This window comes from Hyperoodon ampullatus (assembly GCF_949752795.1).
Source record: "Hyperoodon ampullatus genome assembly, chromosome: 11".
In the NCBI taxonomy this organism is placed as follows: domain Eukaryota; kingdom Metazoa; phylum Chordata; class Mammalia; order Artiodactyla; family Ziphiidae; genus Hyperoodon; species Hyperoodon ampullatus.
In genome coordinates this window covers 23,117,130-23,144,920 of record NC_136924.1, presented here as the reverse complement: position 1 = coordinate 23,144,920, position 27,791 = coordinate 23,117,130, and the positions used below count along the sequence as shown (strand labels likewise).

At 38.6% G+C, this 27,791-nt stretch overlaps 1 protein-coding gene across 19 annotated transcripts in view; it reads left to right on the top strand.

Annotated features, from left to right (window-relative positions):
* Positions 1-27,791, top strand: part of ANKS1B (ankyrin repeat and sterile alpha motif domain containing 1B) — a gene marked incomplete at both ends in the record, with an annotated part of 1,147,860 nt that overhangs the window by 723,746 nt on the left and 396,323 nt on the right. For 10 of the 19 annotated variants that reach the window (XM_079714768.1, XM_079714767.1, XM_079714766.1 and 7 more), the window contains one exon: positions 7,872-8,075. In XM_079714768.1, coding sequence (XP_079570894.1) covers positions 7,872-8,075 — 204 coding nt within the window. Of the gene's footprint in view, positions 1-7,871; positions 8,076-27,791 lie in introns of those variants that run through there. The other 9 variants (XM_079714776.1, XM_079714773.1, XM_079714775.1 and 6 more) reach the window with 2 other exon arrangements.

Below are 27,791 nucleotides of genomic sequence, written 5' to 3'. Positions count from 1 at the left end.
TTCATGAATCCTAATGATCATTTTTTCTTTTACAATTGTGCTTTTGTTGCCTAACCCAAGTTCAAGATTTTTCCTAAATTAGTTTCCTAAATTTTCTTCTAAAAGTTTTATAGTTTTAGATTTTATATTTAGGCCTATGATTTTTAGCTAATTTTTATATATGGTATGAGATATGAATTGAAATCTATTTTTCTGCATATGTATCTCTAACTGTTCCAGCATTATTCATTGAAAAGTCTCTCCTTTCTCCATAGAATTGCCTTTTCACCTTTGTCAAAAATAAATTGATCTTCTATATGATGTCAATTTCTAAACCCTTTATTCTGTTCTATTGATCTGCATGTCTGTATTAAATCAATACACCACTGTCTTGATGACCATAGCTTTATAGTAAGTCTTGGAGTCAAGAACTGACCTTCTCTAACTTTATTATTCTTTTTCAAAGTTATTTTGTTCATTCTTCGCATTTCTGTATGAATTTTAGGAGAAGCTTGACAATTTCCACCAAAAAAAACAAAAAACAAAACTCCTCCTGGGATTTTTATTAGGATTACATTGAATGTACAAGTAGATTTGGGAAGAACTAACATGTTAACAATTTTGAGTCCTCCAATTCATGAACACAGTATACCTTTCCATTTATTTAGGTCCTATATGATTTCTTTCAGCAATGCTTTGTAATTTTAAGTGTACAAGTCTGGCACATCTTTTGACAGTTCATTCCTTAGAATTTCATGTTTTTGATGCTATTGTAAATTGTGATTTTTTTTATTTCAAGTTCTGATTGTTTATTGTTAGTATATAGAAATACAAATGATGTTCAATATTGATCTTGTATTCCTTATCTCTTATATCTTATTGACCTTACATCCTACTGATCTTGCTAATCTCATTTATTCTGTAGCTTTTATGTGAATCTCGTGAGATTTTATATACAGATAATCATGTCATATGTGAACATAAACAGTTTTACTTCTTCCTTTCCAACCTGTATGCATTTTATTTATTTTTCGTGATTTATTGTGCTATAGAACCTCCAATACAATGTTAGATAGAAGTGGTGAGAGTGGACATCCTTACCTTGTTTCCTGAACATAGCAAGAAAGCATTCAGTCTTTCATGGTTAAGTGTGGTGCTAGCTATAGGTCATTTATCCCAGAGAAATGTAAACTTATTTTCACATAAAAAACCTATACAAAAATGTTTATAACAGCTTTATTCATAAGAGCCAAAAACTGGAACCAACTCAGATGTCCTTCAATGGCTGAATCATTAAACAAGCTATTGTACACCCATACCATGGAATAGTCCTCAGCAGGACAAAGGAATGACCTATTGACAAACAGAATAATTTGTATGGATTTCAAGGGAATCATGCCAAATGAAAAAAAGCCAATCCCAAAGGTTATATACTGTATGATTCCATTCATATAATATTCTTGAAATGACAAAATGATAGAGATGGAGAACAGATTTATAGTTGCCAGAGGTTAAAGAGTGGACAGGGAGAGAGATGGCCATGGCTATGAAAAGATAGCAGAAGGATTCCTTGTAGTGATACTGTCTTTATCTTGACTATAGTGATGGTCACACAATCTACACGTGATAAAATTGCATAGAACTAAACATATACACACACAGACAAATGAGTGCATGTAAAACTGGTGAAATATGAATAATAATGGATTTTATCAATGCCAACTATCTGCTTGTGATATACTACAGTTGTACAAGATGTTACCATTGGGGAAAACTGGGTGAGTCTATACAGAATATCTTTCTTATTGTGTCGTATAACTGCGTGAATATACAATTATCTCAAAATACGAACTTTTAAAAAAGAAAATGAAAAGTTGAGCCTAGAGATATCAGGCAAAGAACTGAATAAAATATTGTGTATCCACAGTGTGGACTATTATGCAGCTATTTAAAAGAACAAATTAGAGCTTATTTACTTGTTAGAATTTCATAAAGCTTTGTCAAATGAGGAAAGTAGAGTTCAGAAACATGTGGTAAGATTCTATTTTGAAGAAACAATATCCGAAAATACTCCTACAGGGCTTCCCTGGTGGCGCAGTGGTTGGGAGTCCGCCTGCCGATGCAGGGGATATGGGTTCGTGCCCCGGTCCGGGAGGATCCCATGTGCCACGGAGCGGCTGGGCCCATGGGCCGTGGCTGCTGGGCCTGCGCGTCCGGAGCCTGTGCTCCACGGCGGGAGAGGCCACGGCAGTGAGAGGCCCGCATACCGCACACACACAAAAAAAAAATACTCCTACATATACTTCTCATGCATGTGTGTGTGTGTGTGTGTGTGTGTGTGTGTGTGTGTGTATATATATATATATATATATATGCATATATATTTGTACGTAACTGTGAGGTGTGTGTGTGTGTGTGTGTGTGTGTGTGTGTGATTCGGCAATGGATAAATACATGTGAACATACATACTAGTTTGTTAACATGAATTACCTTGATGAGAGAATGGATGATACGGATGGTTTGGAGGGACTGGGGGAAGGAGTAACCAAGAAAAACAGAAAAAGAAAAAAAAAATAGAGCACTAAAAATACTAATACATAAAACAATAACTGTATTTTGATATGCAATTATGTATGTGGTTTGTGGTGTTATAAATTTATAGAAAATTTAAGAACTGTTATATTGTTTTTATTTTATTATTATTATTCAATAACTGTAAATTATACAGATATAATTTACATATCATTCAATTCACCCAAAGTGTATAATTCAGTAGTTTGTAGTATATTCAGAGTTGTACAATGATCACCACAGTGAATTTTAAAACATTTTTATCACCCTAAAAAGAAACACCATATCCATCAACAGTCATTCCCCTTTTACTCCCAATTCCCCATCCCTATAGCGAGGCAACCACTAATCTATTTTGTTTCTATAGATTTACCTATTATGGATATTTCATATAAATGGAATCATAAAATATATGGTATTTTGTGACTGACTTCTTTCACTTAGCATGTTTTCAAGATTTATCCATGTCGTAGTATCTATCAGCATTTTATTTCTTTTTATTGCCAAATAATATTCCATTTTATGGATATATTACATGGTATTTATTCATTCATGGGTAGAGCCTTGACCATGTGCATAGTCATCCGGGGATGATAATGATTATAGCAGAGTCCTCTTTATATCTTTCCCTAATCTTTCTGTTAAGCTGTCTGACTCATTTGGTATCACACTCAGGTATTAGCTTTCCCTAATTGCCAGCTGGATGCTCTCTTGTTTTTGACAATTCCCTTATATACAAATTGCTCCAGAGTTGGTCCAATTCCATTTGGGCAGGAGTAGTTTTTGAGGCCAGTCTTTGAAGTTTGGGCTTACCCCAAGTGGGCACTTCTTAACTATGTCTTTCCCTTGTTCTCTAAAACTATCTGGCTACCATTTAGCTTTAGCTTGTTGTCCTAATGCCTCCTTTTAATCGCTTACCCCAAAATCTCCACTGTTTTTAATAATCACCTTAAGCTTGAACTTCCTCATACTCTATTTCAAATAAAATCAGTTCCTTGAGATAGAGCTGTCTGTATTTAAGGACACTTTGGCAAAATCTTTGAGCCACTGCTCTGGACACTGGGCAGGGATGGTAGCCCCTGGTCTTCTCATCTCAGCCTGCCTTTCTAGACATGCAACCTCAGCCCTACAAGCAAGCTGGAATGAGGGCAATCAGGGCCTCACTATTCTTGGCCTCCCACAAGTAGGATAGAGCCTCCACTTTGTGAATAGAGGCTGCATGGACAAAGGGAGCACTTGACCTCTCAGCTGTGTTCACCAGGAATTTAACTTCTATAACTTGGAGTTGGAGGGTATTAGAAATGCTGCTGGCCTGCCCCTTTAGATAAGATACCATATCTCTTGGATGGGCTCTGAGGAGAGAGGAGCCCATCCTCTTGGGCACACCCACCCAGAGTGGAGCTTCTTTCAAGCTGAGCTAGGGAAGGAAGGGTGGGAGGGAATAAGTCATGGCTCAAGTGCCATAGACTCCCTCTGTTCTTACCAAGTTTTAGTAGATTTTCTTGAATAAATCTTTCTTCATCCTCTGTATGTTCTTAGGACAATTTCCAGAGACTTTAAATGGTGGTTTTGTTTTGGTTTTTTATACAATTTTTTCCAGTTATGTTTGTTTGGCTGGGGAGAAGGTCCATGGAGCTCCTCACCTTGCCCTTCTGGAAGTGGAACCCCCAGAATTATTATTTAAAAGACTATGCAAAAGAAATTCCTGGTTTCATCACATACACTGAACTTCAGTTTCCTTATCTGTAAGTGGGGCTCATAATCCACACCACACTGCCTGGAACATAGTAGCCCTGAGTAACAACTGTTAGTTCTTCTTTCCCTCCTCTTATCTCCCTTTTGGAACTTAAAGAAGTTCTAGTTAAATAAAGAGGCCTGCCCAATAATGTGATGTCATGCTTAAGAATTTTAAGACTCCAAGAAAGTATTGCAAGTAAAGTAAGAAATATATGTAAACACTATTTAAAAAGTGATCTTCAGACCCAAGCAAGGGTTCTTTCAGTGGTTTGGCTCCTGAGAAAATACTTTAACAAAACCAGAAACAGCATGATTCAAGGTCTCATTCTTCTTCCTTCCTCTCCCTCACCACCTCCCCCTACCCCAGTTTCTCCCAATTCACTTCCCCACTGCATTAAAACCTTTCGCCAACATAGCAGAATTACTGAGTTGAAACTGAATGATTGAATAGTTAAAAGAATAAAATTCAGTCAGTCTATATAAAGATTTGTAAAGTGATTAGTAACCAGTATTTTCTCTGAGCTGTTTCTGTACAGCAGCCTGGAACTTGAAATAAGGTCTCTCTCTCTCTCTCTCTCTCTCTCTCTCATACTCTCATTCTCACTCTCACTCTCTCTCTGTCTCCTTCTCTTTCTCTTTCTTTTAAGAAATGAAAATCTCATGAAAGGCATTTCCAATGTCATGTTTCATTCATTGAACAAAGGCAATTTAATGCCTAGAATGTGTGTAGCACTATTCTAGGTACTTGGTCCCGGGTTTGCATCTTAGGAGATGAGATTTGAGGAGCTGGCCAATCAGCATATGCTTTACCAAACCAAAAAATTATTGTCATGTTTGCTCGATCTTTGTGTAGCTTATCCACCTACTCATAGCTTAAAATGATCAGTAGAAACAATGTGGATGTGACCCTAGGAGAGGCTGTAATTGGCGCCTACCTTTAACTCCACCATGTACCAGCTTTAGAGCTGGCCAAGGACAAATAGTGTCTTGCTATCAACCTCTCATATAGGTAATATTGAGCAACCTGAATTCCTTAAAACAGATTCCTAAACTGCTACAAACTTTTTGACCTTCTTAAGAGATCTAGAACCCAATCGTTTCTATTTAAAAACCTAGATATCTTCTTTTAAATAAAAAATTCAGAGACTTGGGATAGACTTTAAAAAATTTAAATCTGAAACTAGGAAGATTTTATATAGTTTGGATTGTGAAATGAAAATTACATTATTTGGTTTAGCAGATGCATAAAGAATCCTTACTACTTTTAATATTAGCAAGACATATTCCTACATTCAAGAAATACATCTTATTTACAAATAACTATAATGTTAGATAAAAAATATTTGTTATAATAGATGGTCTGTAAATGCCACTTAAAACATTCCTGTTAGGGGAACTAGAAAGGGTTTCATAAAGGAGATATCATCTGATCCAAAGCCAAAGAAGAGGCATAAATGTGGGGACATAACAAAAGAAACCCAAGGATATTACAGGCTGCCATTAAAGACAAGCCAGTAATCCCACGTGCTTGGAGCACTGGGGGAATGGAAATAAAATTAGAGGATTTGTAGTAATCATGAAGACCCCAAAATGTCATCAGAGGAGTTGGGAGTTTATTTTGAAGCCAACTGAAACCATGCCAGAGTTTTGAAATAAGGAGTGATAATCAAAACTGTCTTAAAGAGATTATTGTGACAGCCACGTATAAACTAGATTTTAAAAAATCAGAGGTAAGAAGACGAACACGGAGGCCATAGTTGTATTACACCAGGTGGGCCTGAACGAAGAGAACAAAATCACACTAGATGTCAGTTCCATAAATATGAAAGAGGAATTTGAATCAAAGAAATGGATGCAAGAGATACTACGATGAGGGATGAGTGGAACTTGGGAACTGATGTCAGCCATGAGAGGGGGAGTGCAAGGTGTTCTGCAGTTTAATGTCTGTGTGCTAGGGAGGGTGACAATGTTCTTCAAAAGAGAAAGGAAACAGAGAAAGATAAGATTTGGGGAAAGAAGGAAAGTCATGTTTCATTTATTCAATAAATATTTGCTGAGCACTTACTATGTGCCAGGACTGTTCTGGGGGGATGAGAGTTATCTTTAATTTTTAAAACACTTTATGTGTTGAAGGCAGTGTTCCCAGTCTGTGTGACTCCAAAGGCAGAGCTGGATTGAGTGAGTAGGAGTCAGCCAGGAAGTAAAATACCTTTCTAATAAATGGAGGCTTCTGGATAAGTAGTAAGAGCTCTGTTACAGGCAGCATTCAAGCCTAAACTGGATGATATTCTTCCAGGCACACTGTGACAAGAGATTCCTGCATTAAGAGAGAGGGTAGACTAACCTCTCTGCAAGTCCTCTCTCAATCTTAAGTAAGCGTCTATTCGTTCCATGATCTACTCCTGTGGGTTCTATTATTAATCTCTGGTTTCTCTCAATTATTAAATAAATTAGTCTGTCTGCCATTCAGTAAAACTCACACATTTACATCTGTTATTCTTAAATTATTTTTGGTTAGGGCTCTTCTTCTTTATTAAAAAAATTCTACCCAGTAATGTTACCTCTGTAGCTAATTTAGAATGTCAACCCTGGTAGACTGGGTTATAAATATCAGAGAGGAAAAGGATTTCTTGTGCCTAATAATATTTTTATTTGGAAGAAGCCTCGCAAACGAGAAATGAATTATCTTGACTTCAAGATTGCGATGCAGTTTCTGTATTTTGCAGCAATTCAAGAAGAAAAAAAATACCTCAGAGTGGTTCATTTTGATACAGCAAGGTACAGAAAGAGAATAATTGTTCTCCAAACACTGTAAAGCTTTAGTTCAGAAACATTCATCTGTGCTGCATTTTTAAAAAAAGAAAGGGGAGGGAAGGAAAGAAGAGCAAAACGGGAACCTGTCGGGAGCTCCCCTATAAGCTATAGTTAAAGCTTTGCATTTCCTGGTGTTTCTTTTGAAACGTAAAATTCCACAACAAATAGCTCTGTAACGTATAACCAGTATGAAGATTCAATTCAGATTTAAGCACTTTGGTTTGCTTTTGAATCTTGCTATTTTCTGCATTTGTTTTGACTGCTCTCATCATTCAAGATTGACGGTTGGATGGGTGTGTAGGAGGAAGCAGCAGCAGCAGGCTTACAGCTTGCAGACAAAAAAAATCTGCCTTATCTGATGGCTATTATTGAAAATGCGAGGTGTAGCCTGGGCTGGGTAATGAAGGGGAGCGAGCGAGGGGGAGCACGGAGCGTGGAGCTGCATACTGATGCGTGTAGGAGTACTTGATAAAAAGAATCCCGGCTGCTGGCCGTGCATCGCTCACTGTGGAGTACTCCAACAATCACATAGAACGCAGACCAGCCTAAGCTGACAGCTTGATATGCCTTCTTCTGCTGCCTGGTTTTGGGGGCTGTGTGACGTACTGGTCGGTAGTAAAGATTAATATGTAAGAAATGTGGAGCTAGGATCAAGTCATACTCCACAGCCTGCCTGGCAAACTATGTTTTACTTCTGACTTTGCTCTCTCGCTGAGAACATTAATCTGTCAAGCTGGCGGGCTCCTTTGATAGCAACTTTCCCAGGAGCATGATGTGGCAATGCCACCTCTCAGCCCAGGACTACCGCTATTACCCCGTGGACGGCTACTCCCTGCTTAAACGCTTCCCTCTTCATCCTCTTACAGGACCCAGATGCCCTGTCCAAACAGTGGGACAATGGTTGGAAAGCATTGGGCTACCTCAGTACGAGAACCACCTGATGGCTAATGGATTTGACAATGTGCAGTTTATGGTAAGACGCTCTCTGTGGCCATGGAGCTGCCTTTTGTCTGTCTTTGCTTCTTATGTGTCTTACACGGCTCAGAGGCAGCCTGATTTGCACCAAAACCGGTCAATTTTATATACGTAACCGCATTAGAAAATCGGATGCCCTTAGGACTGAACTTACTGTGTAACATATAGGCACTTGCTGAAAAATGAGATCTATGTGTATTATATGAATGAACCGGTGAGAGTACTATTTATAGGCAGTGAAAGAAGATTAGCATTTATATTCTCCCTGTCATTCTTTGTGTGATTTTTATAGATTTGTAATCTCAGAATACCCAGTTAGATTATAGAACTCTTCAGTTAATTCTAGATTCCTAACACATATTATTTCATTTGCACATCAGCATTCAGTAATTAATTAGACAATTTGTTATGTTTACGGTGTGAAGATCTTTTTTTTTTCCTGATAATTGTTCAATAAGCAGTTTAAATTGTGTGGATGACCTTTAGTTCGTTAGCAAACTGATTCAAACGTTCTATTATAGACAGCTTTCACTTACTTCACATGCTGATTGAAGAGCAATGAGGTATTGTTTATTACTTTATGTAGAAAACAAACAGTTCCATCAATTAACTGTCAATATCTAGAAAGAGAGGCTGATGGACTAAGTACATTCATGTACTTCTGAATACTGGTCTGCCTGCAATCTAAACCTGGTATGTGCAAACTTCCCACTGCGACGAATATAGGTGAGAAAGGAGGAGGGGGAACGTGCAGACCCATAATACAGCCTTCTGATCATTCACATACCTCCCCCCGTGCTTATCAGTTTCCCTTGTTAAGCTACGTCACAGTCCTTATTAGCTTTCTTTGCTTTTAAGGTCCCATCACACATATTACTTATCCCTAAATTTAGACAGAGCTACATAACATAGGCATGTAGCACAAAATGGCTTGCAGAAACAATTAATAGCTATTTCTAAATAAAATGCTGGGGCTGACACCTGAAGCCTATTAGTAACAAAATTGATAACACAGTACTGAGAGCTAAGCATGTCTTTTTATTTCCATTAGAGATTATTTTCTCCAAACTTGACGATTGTAGATTTGAAAATTATTCAGACTGTTAAACTTCTGCTGCTTCTCCAAAAATGTGTGCCCCATGAGCTTTTTCTTTTAAAGCTGCATAAATGTAGTAAGACAGATGAGCTCTATATAATTGTATCCATAGAACTCTCTATGAAGCTGTTTTTATAACGAGACCTGCAGCTACTGTTATTTTTCTCGTGTTTAAGAATACTGTCACAGATTAGACAGATATTTTGGGTATTAAAATAGGGGAAAAGTGAAATTGCTTCAATTGCTATAAGAGTCTTAGGACAGACTGAGCAGAATTAGGACAGACTTAGGACACTAAGCAGGTGACACTAAGAATTAGAGGAACCATCGAGTAGAATGAAAGTCTTCTCATTGTCGTTATATTTACTGCGCATTTGGATAAGTCTTTATTCTTTCTCCTTATCTCTACTTGAAATAAGACTCTCATTCCCACTCCTCAAACCTGTGTCCAAATTTATTCTGGTCCCATGAGAAGTTAGGTAGGTCTTTGGATTCTCTGGATTGTCTGCTTGGAAAATTTTAATTCAGCATAACTTTCCTCTGAATGTTAAAGACTTTTGAGTAAATATAATCCCTTTTTGAAAGCCCAGTGCAAAAGTTAATCAAACATGTTTCCAATAAGCATTTGGAGATCGGAAAAAACATTCATGAATGAAATATGTATAAGCACTCCAAAATATATCCAGGAGGCAAAAAATCCTGGACATATGTGACAAAACCAACGTCTGATCTTCTCCATAGAATATTGTCTTTATTTTTTAAATTCCAATATTGTATATAATTTTTCAGAAATTAAGAAAACATGGTTAATTCAGAATAGTCAAATACTTTCTACATGAAACAGAATTAACTTTAAAAATTTGAGTTATCATTCAGAGTTAATTATGAAAATGAAGCAAATCATAAAAGTGTTATGAATCATCGCTTTACATGCTGCTGTACACCACTTATTTGCTACTTGTATCATAAAAAAATCAATTTCTATCTCTATAAAAATTATTTATTGGTCTCCATAATCTAATTTATTTAATTATGAACTTAGTTAAAGTGCACTAATATGATCAGCCAACTTTAAGAAATAGATTTCATTAATGTGGTGAAAAAATCTGTTGGACTTGCTTAATCTGCACTCGGTATCATATTCTAGCTTTTGTTTTTCTTGAAGCACATTCTGACCTGCATTTATTCATCCTGTTGCCTAAGCAACAAGCACCACACTCCTGTTAACTATGATGTAGTGCAGGTCTTATTAGCTTTTTAGAACAAGACAGTAGAGACATCAAAAGGATATAATTAATGTTGGTTGAAATATCATTGTACATCCATGCATTGATATATTTTATTTAGGAAACATTCTCAAGAGTTAATCTTTCATTTAATCAATATTCCATTCATGAATATGAGTTTCAAAGGGTTCATATAAGTAACTTTCAAAGTATTTACTGAAAGCTTTACAAATATTTTTTGTTAACTCTGTTCTATGTACTCTTACACATAAACACAATATATGGATGATTTATCCACATGGCTGTGATTAACTTTAAGAAAAATTTCTTACATCAATTTCTAGGCATGGTTAGAAAAGAAAGACCCCCATTTATTTTAAAATATTTATCAATAATTGCTTCTCCTTTGGGCTCTTAATACTTATTCTTGATTTTATTGATGTGTCAATTTTTTTTAAATATCTGAAAGTCAGAATTCCAAACTTTTTCTTTATGTAACTGGTCATGGTTTGCAGAATAGTTTTGTACACAGTATTGACATTTATGTAGCCTTAAAAATGTCAGATAAATGGAAATTGGTACAAAGAATAGCTACAAAAGTACATCCGGTCACCTAAGACTTTGGGAAAGTCAGATCTATGTTGCAATCAAAAGTCTGAAACTTCAACACAGAAACCCTTTGTCTAAAGACTTATCCAAGCCCCATCTACCTGTTCATTCCCTCTGATGTCATATATCATCAGCTCCCATCTAGTTAGGCATGTCTACCTGCTACTCACTAGCCTCTGGGAATGCCACCATGGTCCTCTGACATCCCACCTGTTTTCCCCAACTTTGCCACATATAGAATGTGTCTGTTTCAACATTACCTTTTTACTTTTCACTAAGGAGTTTAAGTATGAAGTGATTATTGTACAAAATGCCCATGATGATTTACTTTCTTATTATATATGTTTCTATCATCATGTCTTTTCCTAGTCTGATGACTGCTTCCTAAAATTTGTCTCAAACCATTAATATCCATTCTTGTCTTGATGACTGCTCATTTGTACTCTCCCTCAACCCTCACAGCTATTTCCTTTCCTTCCCCTCTGTCTTTTATCCTCTAAGATCTAACTCAATTTCTACCTAGTTTGTATAGCTTTTCTCAAGGACTCCAGTCCTTAGCAGCCTCTCTTTTCTCTGATCTCATATAGTGGTTGTATTTGGCATGAAAAATAACATTTGGCATGCCATGATTCACTCTCTAGAATTAGGAGTTAAGTTTTCACTTGTATATATCTTGTCTCCCCAACTAGACTGGAAGCTCTTCAAGTCCAAGTTCTGTGTATTCAATTTCCTTGCCTTTCTCACACTCCTAGCATAATGTTGTATACATAGAAATCTCCCCATAAAAACTGGATGCACAGCAGATTATTGTAGATGGACCTCTGGCCTCATTTTTAAACTGGAAGCCTTGTTTTGCCAGTGGGAACATAGAGCATTAGTACCCTTCTTTCATTCATGCAACAAACACTCCTTAAACATTTTCAATATGCTAAGGACAGTGTTAATTACTAGGGATATAACAGTAAACAATATATTGTCTTCGACCTCAAGCAGCTTACAGTATTTCTCTCAGACATATATTATTTATATACACAATGCATACACATTCCTTCATGTGCTCACACACACACACACACACGTGTATGCACACACTATATCATGGGGGTCTTGCCCCTCATCCTTTTGTATAATCACCATCCTTCAGCATATTACTTACCAGCAATTGTTTTTTCAGAAGCAAATTACAGTAGGCAATGGAAGAGGTAAAATCTATCATAGCATGGAGTAATGGAAAATAAAGATACCAATAACATCAAAACACTGGCAGTGTTATGGTAGATTTGTAGTCCAAAGACTGTATTAAGAAGTTTATATTACTTGGAAAACTGACTCATAGCCTCACCATGTTCTAGCTAACAGTCATATTTTTAAACTCTAATCAAAAGGGGGGAAGAATGAAATTATACCAACTTATTTTTTTTAGCATCTCCTGTGTTTTCTAGCAGTTGCCGTCTAGGTTGACTTGGGGTGCTTTGACCACTGTTAAAATGTTCAAAATGTGCACAGAGTAAGATACAGAAATAATACCTGGAGCCCTACGTGAATTAGCATTTTTGTACACTTGGGTAGGTAGTATTCATAAAGAATTTAGTGAAGGTCAAAGTGAGTACTGCCTATTAGACATTGAAGTGGAGTCACAGAGCTCTAGGAAGTCATCCATTTGAACCAAAGATTTGAACAAGATTGATCTTTTAGTATTTAATTGGAACTTTTTTTCATTTTTGTGGTACATTTTACATGCTAATAGACTTACTTCTTTTCTCCTCTTGTAAATAACTTTTCTGTAATAAGAGCCCCATTTGCAGTTGACCTGATAAAAATGACCTTTTGAGTATCTTAGCAGCATATCATGATCCAAGTAAGAAGTTAAACTTTTGAAGCAGAAAAATAAATTGTCCCTAAGGGTAAGACTAATAACCCCCATGATGTTTTCCTGTTTCAAATATTGTTTAAGAAAATGTTATAAAATTACTGAGATTTAAAGGCGTAAGAGAAATATACCTGTCACACTCCCTACGCCTTCCTTCTGAAACAGGCTAGGCTCTGAGTTGAGTAGGTGGCTTTATATTGAAAGTGCAGCTATAATTTTCTAAACTCATTTAGGCCAGTAGTTACACACCCACTTCTGAAAAAAAAATCTTTTTTTTTCAACAACTGGCATTTAAAATCTGTTGGTAACCAACAGTCAAAGCCAGGAGGGAGTCATTCTTTATCTAGACAACAGCTTAATTACAAGTATAACAGGCAACAGCCTCGCAGTGGCGTGAGAGAGAACTGAAGTAAGACTTCTCGCGCCCACTGTCTCACTTCTGTATGATTCGGTTTACTCACCTGTAGAATCAGTGTAATGAGAGGTCCAGGAGAAATGTTCTTTGGACTTGTTATTTAATATTTTGAGCTCTTTAAAAATGCAGGGTATGATACTGGTGCTGGCAGAGCTATTAATTGTTCTTGTAGCTCTCATTAGCCTTGGAAGATTGCTTGTGCGGCAGAAAACTCAGAAATGAGGGCATGTGCGGGCATGGCCATCTGAGAAGGATGAATGGCCTTCAGAAAAAACAGTAGCCACAATTCTAATCTGGTGACATGAAGGACAAAAGAGCCTTTTCTTCCACCTGCAAGTTACTCTGATTACATATTTAAGCATTAAAATATGCTGCCCCATTTTCTAATAATTCAGTACTATAGCTACCATCCCTAACTAATCCTCACATGAAATGGCCTTTAATTTAGTCATGTACCATATTGCATACATGCATAATATGATCTCCAGTATTGAATCAAATGACCAGATCTCTGGGATGAGGAATTTACTTCATGGATTTAAAAACTTGCTGAAACTGCTGAATTACAGACTAATTTTAAGAAATCCAGCCACAATCATTTTTCATTGCTTGAGAAATGGACAGATTCCTCAAACAGTGGCAATGACCTCCGTTGTCTCATTTCCAGTTCACGTCCTTTACTTCTGTAACCCAGCCTGCGTCCCAGCCCTTCCACCCAGTTTGTTCTCTTTTAAGTCAGCTGTAACCTGTTTCTTGATAAATTACCACCTCCACCCCTTTCTTTTCTCACTTCATTTCTCTTTGACCTCTTTCAATGTCTGATTCTCACTGTCTGTTCCCTATTGGTATTTATTCTCTCACTGAAGTTTGTTTGGGCTCTGTGACATTACACTGACCTTTCCAGTCACTCCTATTCTCCTAATCCTCCTCCTGCCTCTAAAGGTGGGTGGTGCTCAACTTGTCCATCCATCGGGGAGATCATTGGTTCTCACAGATCTGTAGCTGCCCCTACTCTTCACCTCTTTCTACCTGGCATCCAATACCATATAGCTACTCAGTAAATATTTCCATATACACGTACGTGTACCACACATTTAGCACAGACCTAGCATAGAATAAATGTCCAACAAGTGTTAAATGTTACTGCAGTGATTACTCCAAGGTGATCTTTCTAAAGCACACATTTGCTTTAGCACTACTCTACTTAAAATCTTTCAATGATTCTCAATTCCCTAAGGGACATTATATTTACACAATTCTTAATATGGCTTTCGTATTCAGGAAATGACCTTTATGACCTTCCTGACCCAACTTATTTTCCAGCCTCATCTGTTATCATTTCCTCTCTTTACTGTTGTCTAGAACTGCTTTTTTCTTTCATTGCCTGGCCTTTGCACATGCTGTTGTCTCTGCTGAGAATGATCTTCCTTCCCCTTTTAATTCCTTTTACCCTTAGTTCTTAGTCTAGTTGTCACTTCTTTTACCTGTCACTTCTTCCCTGACCTTCCACGTATGGGTTAGGAGCCCTTCTTCCCCACCTTGCTGCGCCGTATCACCAGTTTACTTGTCCAGCTACCCCACCACCTCCGCCCCACACAAACACTAGAACAGGACTCAGCAAACTTGTTTCTATAAAGGGCCGGATAGTAAATATTTTAGGTTTTGAAAGACATATGGTCTCTGTTGCAACTATTCAACACTTCTCTTGTATCATGAAAGTGACCATAGACAATACACAAATAAATGGGTGTGTTCAAATATAACTTTATTTACAAAAAAACAGGAAGATCTAGTCAATAGGCCATCATTTGCTGCTACCTTGCACTTGATTTAGAAATATGATTTGAGAGTTAGAAATATGCTTTGATCCTCTATATCTCCAGGTACAACCCCTGGCTTACACATGTAGACACAGTAAATGTTTAATGAAAGGAGGAAGGAGGAAGGAAAGGCAGAAAGGAGAAAGCGAGTAAGGAATCAGGCAGGTGGCTCCAGCAAGGTTCCTGAAAGCCTGTTTGGTTTACAGAGAACCCAGCCAATAGCTGAGGAAATTCAGAGCAAGATCCAGCCTTCAGGAGTCTGACAAGAGCAAAGAGGGTGTTTTTGCTCTTATCAGTCAGACTGGAGTATATTTTCAGCAAGGTAACTGTACAGGCATAGGAACGAGAAAAACACAGCTGCAGAGGAAGCCTGTTATTCCCTCTGTTTGGAATTCCTTTCTCTTCCTTCACCTCACTGTGCAGCATTGTTCATGATTGAGCTTAAGCGTCACTTCCTCCAGGAAGTATTCCCTAATGCCATTCTGTCATCTGGCTTGCATGACTGCCCCTTCTCTGTGCACTCCTGGCATCCTTTTCTTAGCCCTAAGGTAGGCCTTATTATATTTCATTGCAATTATGTTATCTGTTCAGATGTCGGCCTTCCACCCTAGAAAGTGAGATCCTTAGAGACAGAGAGTGGGTCTTATTTATCTTTGTATTCCTAAAGCCTAGCACAGTGCCTGGTGTAAAGTAGCTTCTCAATAAATATTGATCAGATGGCATTTTTAAGTCTTATTTAGTTTCATATAAATTATCCCATGTAATTCTCACCATATCCCTATCAGTAAGTATTAGTACCCCCATACCAATAATGAAGATAATGAGACTCAAAAAGTTTTTAAAATTCCCCAGCAGCACCTAGATTTTAAAACTAAACTGCTTTGACTTAGAAGTTCCCGCTTAATTCACTAAAACCACACTGTTTCATCATTCCCCTCTTCGTTCACTCAGCAAATGTATATAGAGCCCCTGTTAGATTGCAGACACTGAACAGGATATGGGCCCTGCCCTCCAAGCCCTCCTGGGTTGTCGTACTTCTGGTCCTTTGAGGGACCTCTTTATCTTCCTTCTCCTTACTTTTCTACCTCCTCCGCACGACTTCTCAAGAGGACCTGTTTTTCCAAGACCAGAACCCTCACTGCCAAATACATACCTTCATGTTTTGTGTGATTTCCCTCCTACCTAACATAGCCTATCTCCTCCTGATTCCCTGTTCAAGAAAGACTCATTCCCTAAGACCCTGGTCTTTCTACTTGCTCTGTGGAGACTTCCTTGCTCTGTGGAGACTTCCTCGCTCTGTGGAGACTTCCTCTACTGATCTGGACCCTGCCCACCTCTTCAGCTTCACCTTTCACCTCTTTTAAACTCTGGCTGTGTTGAATTATTATAGTCTTACAATTGGTGCCTCGCTTGCTCACAAATCCATGTCTTTGCGCACACTGTTCTCTGCCCAGAACAATACCTTCTTGCACTCATTTTTAGCCTGGGTAACTCTTACTTCAAAATGTGGCTCAGGGTTTCCTTCCTTAAAGGGGACCCTTTAAGACAAATTCTTTGGTATTGCTCAAGTATTCTTCAGTAGCCTCTCATGGCACCCTGCTTATCATCCAGGGCTGAATTATCTGCTTCTTTACCTAACTTCTTCCCCTGAGAGAAAAAACAGTGTCTGGTTCAGTGTTACTTTCCCAGTCACTAGCACATAATTGGTCCTTGTATGAATTTGCTGGGGCTGCCATAACACAGCACCGCAAACTGGATAGCATAAACTACAGGAATATATTGTCTCACAGTTCCTGAGGCTGGAAGTCCGAGATGTCAGCACGTGTCAGCAGGGTTGGGTTGAGAGCTCTGAGGGGAGCATCTGTTCTATGCCTCTCTCCTTGGCTTGGAGATGGCTGTCTTCTCCCCATATTTTCATGTTGCCTTCCCTCTGTGTGTGTCCGTGTCCAAATTTCCTCTTCTTATAAGGACACCAGTCATACTGCATTCAGGTCCACCCTAATGACCTAATTTTAACTAGACTGTCTCTGTAGAAACCCTGTCTTCAGATAAGGTCACATTCTGATGTACTGGGAGGTTAAGACTTCAACGTATGAATTTGAGGGAAGGACACATCTAACCAATAGCAGTCCTCAATAAGAATGTATGCATATGCATCCTCCATTTATTATCCCTCGCATTGTCAGGCACAGCCCATAATGGTTATTCAGTAGATATTTGCTTAATTGAATCAAAGTCAATGTACTTGAGGTTTGTATGAAATTTAAAATGTGTAAAGGATCTGATATTACTTTTTCATCAATGATAAATGCAATCTTCCTGATAGCTTATAGTTTTGCATGCATGGATAATCATATACATGGTCACACTTCTAGTTAACAGGAGAACTAGCAAGGCCAGAATCAAGATCTTCCTACCTCTCTAGCCATGCACTCTTTCCATTTTACTTTGCAGCCTCTGTTGGCCCCTAAATAAATCACATCTACAAGAAATATTCATTTGTTTGCCATCCTTATTGTTGATATCTATCTGATAGAGACACCCCAAAGGAATAGATGATTAAATAAGTAGTATTTTATAGGAAGGAAAGAAAATTTAACCAATTTAATATTACAACTACTATTTATCAAGAACTTGTTATATACTTTTTTCCATATATTGTATTTCCCTCTCCCACAAATGTTATAAAGTATATAGTGTTATTCCAGCTTTACAAATGACAAAAGTTAGTTATTGAGAGACTAAATATCTGGCCCAAAGCACTCACGATTCAAACCCAGGTCAATTTGTGTCCAAAGGGAAAACATTTTCAATAAGAGTTGCTCGGGCAACATATGTGGGCGAACTGAGAAAATATGGGTTCTGGAGAAACAAAAGTAGCATAAGCATTTTTTGTTCTTGGGGGGGAAATGACGATTCAGAGGAGAACCAAGAAGAGAGGTAAGAGAGAAGAAAAGAGAGAAGAAAAACCTTGCCTCACACAAAGAGTAGGCAGTCTAGACTAAGGAGACTTACCGCTACACACAGGGTCATAAAAATAAAGGTATACCTCCAGGTCAAGTCTGTCCTCAGACCATGAGACCTTCTGAGTGACAGTCATTCCATGCATGCAAGAGACACTGCATTAAACAGGAGCAATGTTCATGGAAGATATGATTTGCCCTTGAGTATAATCCTTTCTAAGGTGTAATGAGTATGATTATAAATGGCTACAAATTCTTATCCACAAGAAGACTCAAGCTGGAGAGACTTCCTAATCCGATCTGTGTGTACCATACACATCATAGACGTTGGGAACTATTCTTTCATTTAAGAGCATATGATCTAAAAGAGTATTGAGAAGCAAGAGCCCCGTGACTCTACTTTATAAATTATAGAAGCATATTAGGAGGAGAGAAAAATGCAATGAATTATTAACATAGGCTTCTGAATATCAGGTCGTTGATTTCTGCCCTTGAGTCCACAGAATTAAATTTCAGATGGTTAAACTTTTACCTTCTGTCAGACTGAGAAAAAATGATTAAGATTCATATCCAAAACATTGTGGAACATCTTGGGTTTATAAGCCAATGTCTGTTTAGATGGCTGGCAGGAAGAATAAATTTTGTCCTTCCAGAGTTTTGAAGGAGATCTTAGACTTAGGAGGCCTAGAATCTAAAATATCTCAAGTTTTTCTTCGACAGGAGTTATACTGCTCATTTTTTTAATCAGAAAGAGGCATCCCCATGAAGAAGGAGCTGAGCATTTGGTATTCGTCAGGGCTACATAGTTATATAACCCATCCAGTTGTCATCTCAGAACAGGTGAACAGAAACATGCAGGTTGGCCAACACCTACTTCATAAATCCCTCACAAGGAAGCACACAAAAGGCCATTCATACCAGTTCAATCATTTTAAAAACTGCTGAATGAATAACAGTGAGGTTCTTTTGGTGGGAAATGAGATGAAGGGAATGTTATATAGTTTAAAAAATGTAATGCACTTACTTCCTGGTAAGTAGTTATGATACAGAGGAAATGAAAATACCATATTAAATTCTCATCATACTTCATAGTCTTTAAAACACTTACATATATATTATCTCAATTAATGGGGGAGACAAAATAAATTCTGCTTTCAGTTCTAGCATAAATGGTGTGACATTGGGTAAACCTTTTTCTCTGCAGTCTCTGAACAAGCTCAGATATAACCTGATTTTTTTTTCAAAACCCTCCCTCAATGCTTTGTCTTCTCTAGATGCTTCTCCTGCTTACTATTCTTCCATTCACAGCCAAGCTTCTCATAAGAAATGTCTACACTTCCTGGCTTCCCCTTCTACTCAATACAATCAGGCCTCAATACAGTTAGCCTCTGTCAGCATCCTGAAATTATTTTTAAGCGGTGACTGATGAACTACTAATTGCCAAATACAATACACTCTTTCCAGGCCTTATTTACTTCATATTTCTGTGGTCTGTGTTTCTGCCGACCACTCTTTTCCTCCTTGGCATCTCCTGCCCCAGCAACCACCCCTCCTCTGGCTCCTTTGTAGATTCCACCTGCCTCTGCCTGTTCCCTAGGGTTCAGCCCTTTCCCTTTTCTCTTCTCACTCCACACATTCACCTTAGGTGACTCCACTTATACTAACAAAGGCAAACGTTTTCTACTTCCTATATTGTACTGAGCCCTCAAAGTATCTAAAAGTGGAATGATCTTTCCCCCAAAACTTGTCCCACAAAAAAAGCGATCAGTTGGATAGACTGATGATGAGAGATCAAGTGAGATGAGGCTAGAAAGGTAACCCCTGGATTTGACAACATAGAGACCATTGAGAACTTGACAAGACAATGTTCTGTGGAATAAAAGGCACAGAAGCCATATTGCATTGGATTGAAGAAGTGGTAGAGTGGACAACTCTTGAAATAAGTTTTGCTGAGCATGGGAACACAGAAATAAGCAAGTAGCTAGAGAGCGATTTGGGTGTCAAAGGGAGGATTTTTAAAACAGGAGAGACTGGAGTCACGTTTGGCTACTAAATTGAATGATCAGGTAGAAAGGGAGCTATTGATATTGGAGAAGAAAGAGGGATTGACTGAATGAATAAAAGTGAGAGGTGTTGGAATCCAGAGACAAATGGAAGAACTGTCTTTGATGGGGACATTCCTATCGTAATAGGAGGGAAGACAGAGAAAATGGGTACTATAATGATTTGTATATAAGATGATGAGAATATAGAGGTATGTTCCCTCCAATGGTTTCTAATATTTTCTAGCAAATTATGACACATTGGTGTGGAAGATTTGAAGGTAGAGAAGATATTAAAGAGTAATTTCAAAAAGTAGGAAAGAGAATTTACAAGGAAAACGGAGTAGAATTACAGGGCCATGTTGAGGGCTTGTTTGAGATTTGTAATCATTATGCTCAATAGGAATTAGAAAGACAACTGTGCTCTAAGCTACAGAATTGCTTTCATACTTTGACTCCTTCTACGTGGTGTGAGACTGTGTGTTAGTCATTTAACCTCCATGGGCATCAGTTTCCCAAATGCAAACAGGAGATAGCACTGCCTGGTTCACAGGACTGTGGTGAGAAGTAGCTTAAGGCTACTTAAGGCTAGCTGCGTGCTTTCAGTAGGCAATGAATCATGATGGTGACAAGGGTGCCTGTTCCATTTAGCTGGCAAGCCACTTTGGAATTACTGACAGCACAGTGATACTCAGAAATTGCCAAAAGGCCTCACTGCTCTTGCCCTCCTAATACACTGGATACAAAGGAAACGCTTCTGTGAATTATGCTAGGAACACCGAAATACCCACAACCAACCTATCTCAGTGACCCCATGTTGAATAACTGTAAAGGATGTCGGAAAGTTATGTCATTGTAATTCACACTTACTCATCACAGACCTTGATTAATCAACTTCACATACACTCAAAGAACTGAGCCTTTCAGATTTAATGGCCACGCAGTAGTGTATGCCAATGGCAGAGTACAATGGGACTTCCAAGGAACTAGATTGCATTTAGTGCTTTCCTTAAGAAACATACTCAAGGACACCCACCTGCTCACAGCAATAAAATGTTCCCTTAATTATGGTTGATCAAATTGTGATAATTAATTTTTATGAGAATATTTGAATACTCTAGAATCTTATAGCTTTGTTCTCAAGGATAACTAACCTAAACTTGCATCCAGACTATAAAGTGTATTAACAAATACCATGAAGTATATTAACCAATGCAGACTTTGAAGACTGTAGCATTTTACAATATAAATTTATGTTTCAGATATGCATCTTTTATCCTTTAACATGTGTTGACAAACTAAAGTGGAAAGTAAATGAGCATTTGTGAAGGGGATCCCAGGAAAATCTTTCTGAATGGATTCCTGGGAGATTTATCCATTCATTCCTAAGGAAACACCTATTGAGTACCAAATATGCTCATCAAACTGTGCTAATTGTGGTAGAGACTACAGAGAGGCATACTTACAAGCCCCTGTTAAAGATACTACAGTCTACTCAGGGAGCTAAGACTAACATACTTAACAGCTAAATAGCAATACACATTCAAATAGCGATAAAGGACATGTTTTCACAGCATAGAACGCAACTGTGGGAGAAATGAGTGTTAGAATCTATGAATCTCTCTAAGTCTTGAGAAGGAAGAGATGTTGATGAGCTGGAGTGATCAGGGAAGACTCTCTGGAGGAAGTAGGCTTGGGCAGGATTGTGTAAACAGTGAAAATGGGACCAATGATATAAGATTGAATGGAATCATGAACAAAGGTGGTGAGACTGCAAAATGAATATAGTGTTTAAAGAACAAAAGAGATACTGATCTGGCAACCATCCTAGGGATCATTCAGCGTCTCTATGAATTAAAGCATTACGTACCTTGTGAAATCGTGGTTCAGATGCTACACATGCACCATATGGAAAGACAGCTTAATGATCCATTGCTGTGCCCAGATAGGCTCACCCAGATGGCAGCACACACGTACACATCACACATACAGATAGCAAGGGAGGATGAGCATGGAAACATCTGTCTGACTGATTTGCCTTCTATTTCCAGATAATGCTGAAGAAAACGAAGTTACTTGAGTTACATTAGGTGTTTCTCCAAATAAGCCCATCTTTCTGAGGGTGAGCATACTGTCTCAAAGCCAATAGCAAATGTTTTTTAGTAGTTTCATATCATCTGGAATATCCTCATATCCTCCAAAACTAAATTTATTCACCTATTACATCCTTTGCTTCTTCAAAGATATTCACAGCTCTCAGTTACCAATATCTAAAGAAATCATCCTCACTTTCACATTGGAATCATGACCACTGCCAAAAACACCTGTGACCTCATTTCCAAAACTCAGCTTATTTGAAAAGTTCCAAGAATTCAAGGGAGGAAACATTTGCTTAGCTGCCACTTTCATGTGAAGATATTATGCTAGGGCTCCTATATATAAAACTTGACAATAATAATAATAATAATAATAATAATAATGCTTATATAATGCTTATATTCAGGCACTGTTCTAAGTATTTCATATAAACTATTTTAATTCTGCTGAAATGAATAATATACCCATTCCCTCCTCTCATGAAGCTTACAATCTACTGGAGAAACAAGCATGAAAACAGACAAATTCCTTTAGCACTGTAACTGATTGGAACTTTAATTCAGAGTATAGTGGAGGCCCTCAAAATGAGTAACTCAGTAAAGGTTCCATAGAAGAGGTCAAGTTTATACTAACTCTTAACGGATTGGGAAAATACACAGCGTGACAAAGGCTAAGTGATAGAGCAGCCTTTCAGGCAAGTGGAACAGCATGTAATTATCATGGAGGCACAAAGAGGGATATCTAGTGGTGTCTGGCTCCAGTTGGCAAGCAGGGGGCAAAACCAAAAAGAGGTAACACACATAAAACCAGAGCTATCAACATGGGCCAGATGGGGAAGAGACCATTTTTATTCCACTCCACCTTGGATGTACAGGGCCCTCTCTGTGTACCTGAGGATCATGTGTTTCTTTCTTTCTGTCTTTTGGTGCATGTGAATATCTGCTTTCCTTCTCCCCCTGCACCCTCAGCCCTCGTTGTCTGGAGTGCCTTAAGGAAAGGTCACTGCAGGGTCTTCTCCCTGTCACCCCTACAGGACTGCCCAGTGAGCACTCAATGCCAGTTGACTGACTGGCTAATCATCAGCCTGTGGTTGTAGGTGATTATCTGTGCTGCCTGGCAAGGCCATGTCCAGGGATAGTAATTACATTGGTGTCAGTGGCGACTTCTGGTGTCAGAGATCCCACTGAAAAGCATTTTAGTGATACTAATTCAGAAGACCGTTCTCTAGCTCAGGGAAAACTGCACTTTAAAAGCTGTAATCAGAGTTTACCCCATTTCAGTAGCAGTCTTCAGAGCCCAAGTCTAAATACTAAAAAGTAAGGCTCCTCTGCTTCCTGTCACCCCACAGCCAAGACAACGACAGCACTAACTAGGGTCTTCCTCCCTTGCGTCCTAGAGAGCGCTCTTGGAAATGAAAAAGAGGAAGAGGTTTAACAAATGGACGAGTGGATGTCCGTGACTGGTTAACTATTTGATTTATTACCTCACCCTCTTCCAGAAGATGGTTTACGATAGACATGAGGACAATTTAAACAACTCCACAGCAGCAAGAGAATCCAGACAGTAGGACTGACAGAAGAGAACACACATTTTAAAAGATGTTTCGAAGTAATACATGTATATATATTAAAGATAGAAACAAATGTACAAATAAAACGTAAATGCAAACCATTTCCTACCCTCTTAGCCCCACTCCTGGCCCCACTCTCCAGAAGCGGACACCTTAAATGTTTCTATACTTAGTCTTCCGGGAGGTTATCTCCATGTGATATGCATATGCCCTTATTTCTGGCTCCTCAGCTTTAGATATCATTAACTGACATCTTGATATAAGAGATGAATATTTAGCTCACTTATACCATCATCTCTTCTCTCTCCTATGTGCCCTCGTTCCCAATAGATTTGCAGACTAAATCACAGCCCACAAAGTCAGATGCTCTGAAATACCACTTCTTTTTATGTTTTAAATCAACTTAGTTTTGACTCCATGCCAGTGCCAGCGTGAAATTCCACTGCCATCAGTATTGTCTTCTATTGTCACCACATAATACTAGAGACCCAAGTGTGGCCAGGAAAATGGGGGAAGAAGCTGTGCTCTCTGGTGGTCCCTGCTGAAGCCCTCTCCTGTTGTCCAAGCTTGCAGCAGTATGTTGAAGTCCAGTATTTCTTCACCTCCATGCCACTTGTGGGTATGGAAATGCTTATCAGGGACGAAAACCCCATACCTGGGCTCCTACTCCAACTGTGATGAGGTTGGACGTGATGATGACAGCCAGGACACATACCATTCATGCAGTTATCTCAGCTAGAAACATGAGAGCTATCCTAGAACTTACCTTTCATTTATTTCTAATAATTGTTTCCTTTTCCCTGTCAGTTCTGATTGCTTTTCCAGTCTCTCGCATTTCTGCCTTTATTTGTCCTTGGGTTTTCCACAGTTTCCATCATACTATTTATTTTTTGGACTTCCTTTTTCCCAGGAACACCTCACCAAGTCTTTCTGTCCCAAGCTGCACTCATTCTGTGGGACTGCCTCATGTTCATCATTCTGGGATTCTCTTTGTTGCACCTTTGAATTCAATCCACTGTTTCTTGGATGTTTTCCTCTCTCTCGATTTGATTTCTCATATTGCTGGAGCATGCACTCAAATAACTGTTTAAAAAAGAAATAACCTTTTAAAAAAGAAAAAACTGAGAGGTGAATTTCTAAGCCCTTGTGAATCTAAAAATGTCTAGGTTCTGCCCCCATGGCTGATTAATATTGTGGTTTAGTATGCAATTCAAGACTGAATCTGATTTTTCTCAGAGCTTAGCAGGCGTTGCTCCTTTCTCTTGTAGCATTTGATGTGGTTGTGGAGAAGTCTGATCTGGTCCCTTTTCAGATGACCTTTTTCCCTCTCTGGAAATTTTCAGGATCTTCTTTTTATCCTTGGTGTCCTGATGTGTCACGAACATGTGTCTAAGTGGGTGTCTTTTTCATCTGTTGAACACTTTTTAGGCACTTTAAATATAAAGTGGGACATCCTCTTCCATTATTTCTTTGATTATTCCTATTCCTTCATCTTCTCTGTTGCCTTTTTGTAAACTCCTGTTAGCCAAATACTGGATTTCCTCAACCATTTCTCAATGTCTCTTATCCTTTCTCTCATATTTACCATCTCTTTCTATTTTTATCTTATATTCTAAGAGGTTGAGTTCAATCTTTAAATTGATTTTTTAAAATTTTGGCAATAATATGTTTAACTTCCCAAAGCCCTTTCTTCTCTATTACTTTTTCATGGCACCCTTTTCTTTTTCCTTATATGTAACATCATTTTGAACCTGTCAAGGGATACCAGTTTGAGGTTAGTTGTTTTTATTTTGAAATTCTCTTCTTGGAATTATCTCTAGAGTTAGTTTTTCTATTGTGCTTTGTTTTTTGTTTTTTTTTTTTTTGCGGTATGCGGGCCTCCCACTGTTGTGGCCTCTCCCGTTGCGGAGCACAGGCTCCGGACGCGCAGGCCCAGCGGCCATGGCTCATGGGCCCAGCCGCTCCGCGGCATATGGGATCCTCCCAGGCCGGGGCACGAACCCGTATCCCCTGCATCGGCAGGCGGACTCTCAACCACTGCGCCACCAGGGAGGCCCTGTGCTTTGTTTTTAATTTGATCTTTCTCAGTCATACTATATACTCCATCAATGACTGGTAGCTTATGGTTTTCTGTTCACATTTCAGGAAGAGGCAGTGGAAAGGCAAACTGGAAGCTCTGTGTACATAGACACATATTTTTTGACTTCCAGGCTTCACTTTGTAGTGAGGAGGGTGTCCCTATAATAAGCAGCGTGTCCCAAATACCACCACACTAACTGCTCTAGCTCTCCCCAGAAAGGTTTTTTAGATGCCTTCAGAGAATAAGCGACTATTTTCTTTCTGGCCTGAGGGATAAATGCCTGACATAAGTGTGTGTGTGTGTGTGTGTGTGTGTGTGTGTGTGAGAGAGAGAGAGAGAGAGAGAAGAGAGAGAGAGAGAGAGAGAGAGAGAGAGAGAGAGAGAGAGAGAGAGAGAGAGAATGTGCATTGGGGTAGGAAGGCAATTTTTCCAGACGTAGACCTTCGGTTTTTCCCCACTTCCTGTCCATTCCCCAAACTCTTCCTTCATCCTTCCTTCCTTCTCTCAGGTTGAAACCTCTGGGGTTCCAGTGGGTGACTTGGGCTCCTTTTTTTAAAATTAATTTTTATTTGAGTATAGTTGCTTTACAATGTTATGTTAGCTTCTACTGCACAGCAGAATGAATTAGCCATACATATACATATATCCCCTCCTTTTTGGATTTCCCTCCCATTTAGGACACCACAGTGCATTAAGTAGTTTTCTGTGCTATACAGTATGTTCTCCTCAGTTGTCTATTTTATACATAGTGTCAATAGTATATATCTGTCAATCCCAATCTCCCAATTCCTCCCACCCCACCCCTTTCCCCCTGGGTATCCCTACGTTTGTTCTCTACCCCTGTGTCTCTATTTCTGCTTTGCAGATAAGGTCAGCCATAACATTTTTCTAGATTCCACATATATGCGTTAATATACAATATTTGTTTTCCTCTTTATAACTTACTTCACTCTGTATGACACTCTCTAGGTCCATCCACATCTCTACAGATTTTGTTCCTTTTTATAGCTGAGTAATATTCCATTGTATATGTACCACATCTTCTTTATCCATTCGTCTGTTGATGGGCATTTAGGTTGCTTCCATGTCCTGGCTGTTGTAAATAGTGCTGCTATGAACACTGGGGTGCATGTGTCTTTTTGAATTATGGTTTTCTCAGGGTATATGCCCAATAGTAGAATTACTAGTTCATATAGTAGTTCTATTTTTAGTTTTTTAAGGAACTTCCATACTGTTCTCCATAGTGGCTGAATCAATTTACATTCCATACATTACATACAGTGCAAGAGGGTTCCCTTTTCTCCACACCCTCTCCAGCGTTTATTGTTTGTAGATTTTTTGATGATGGCCCTTCTGACTGGTGTGAGGTAATATCTCATTGTAGTTTTGATTTGCATTTCTCTAGTAACTAGTGATGTTGAGCATCTTTTCATGTGTTTGTTGATTGTCTGTATGTCTTCTTTGGAGAAATATCTATTTAGGTCTTCCACTGGGCTCGTTTTTTGATTCTGGGAACCCCCCATGCTAAAGCTACCTCCATCTCACTGCACCATCCACTGCTTTTTCTGACTTCTGGAGACTTATTGAGACCTCTCATACTCATACAGCTTTTTGCCAGTTATCTTCATTGTTGTGAGATCAAGACATTTTTATTCCTTTTCCAGATCTTCACTGGGATCTAAGAGGAAAAAAGATAAACCAGTGGCCTCAGTACACATCTTAAAATGGAAGCCAGGGTCACAGTTACATGTTCCTACTATATTCATTAAATGGTACCAGGTGAGGAAAGAGCAGTTGCCTCTAAAAAGCAGTAATAATATCATCAAGCCACAGTGCCTAAAGGAGCCCAGATATTTCTACCATAGAGAAGTACCACAGTGCGATGATTAAAAGGGTAGACTCTGCCTAGATTCAAATAACAGCCCT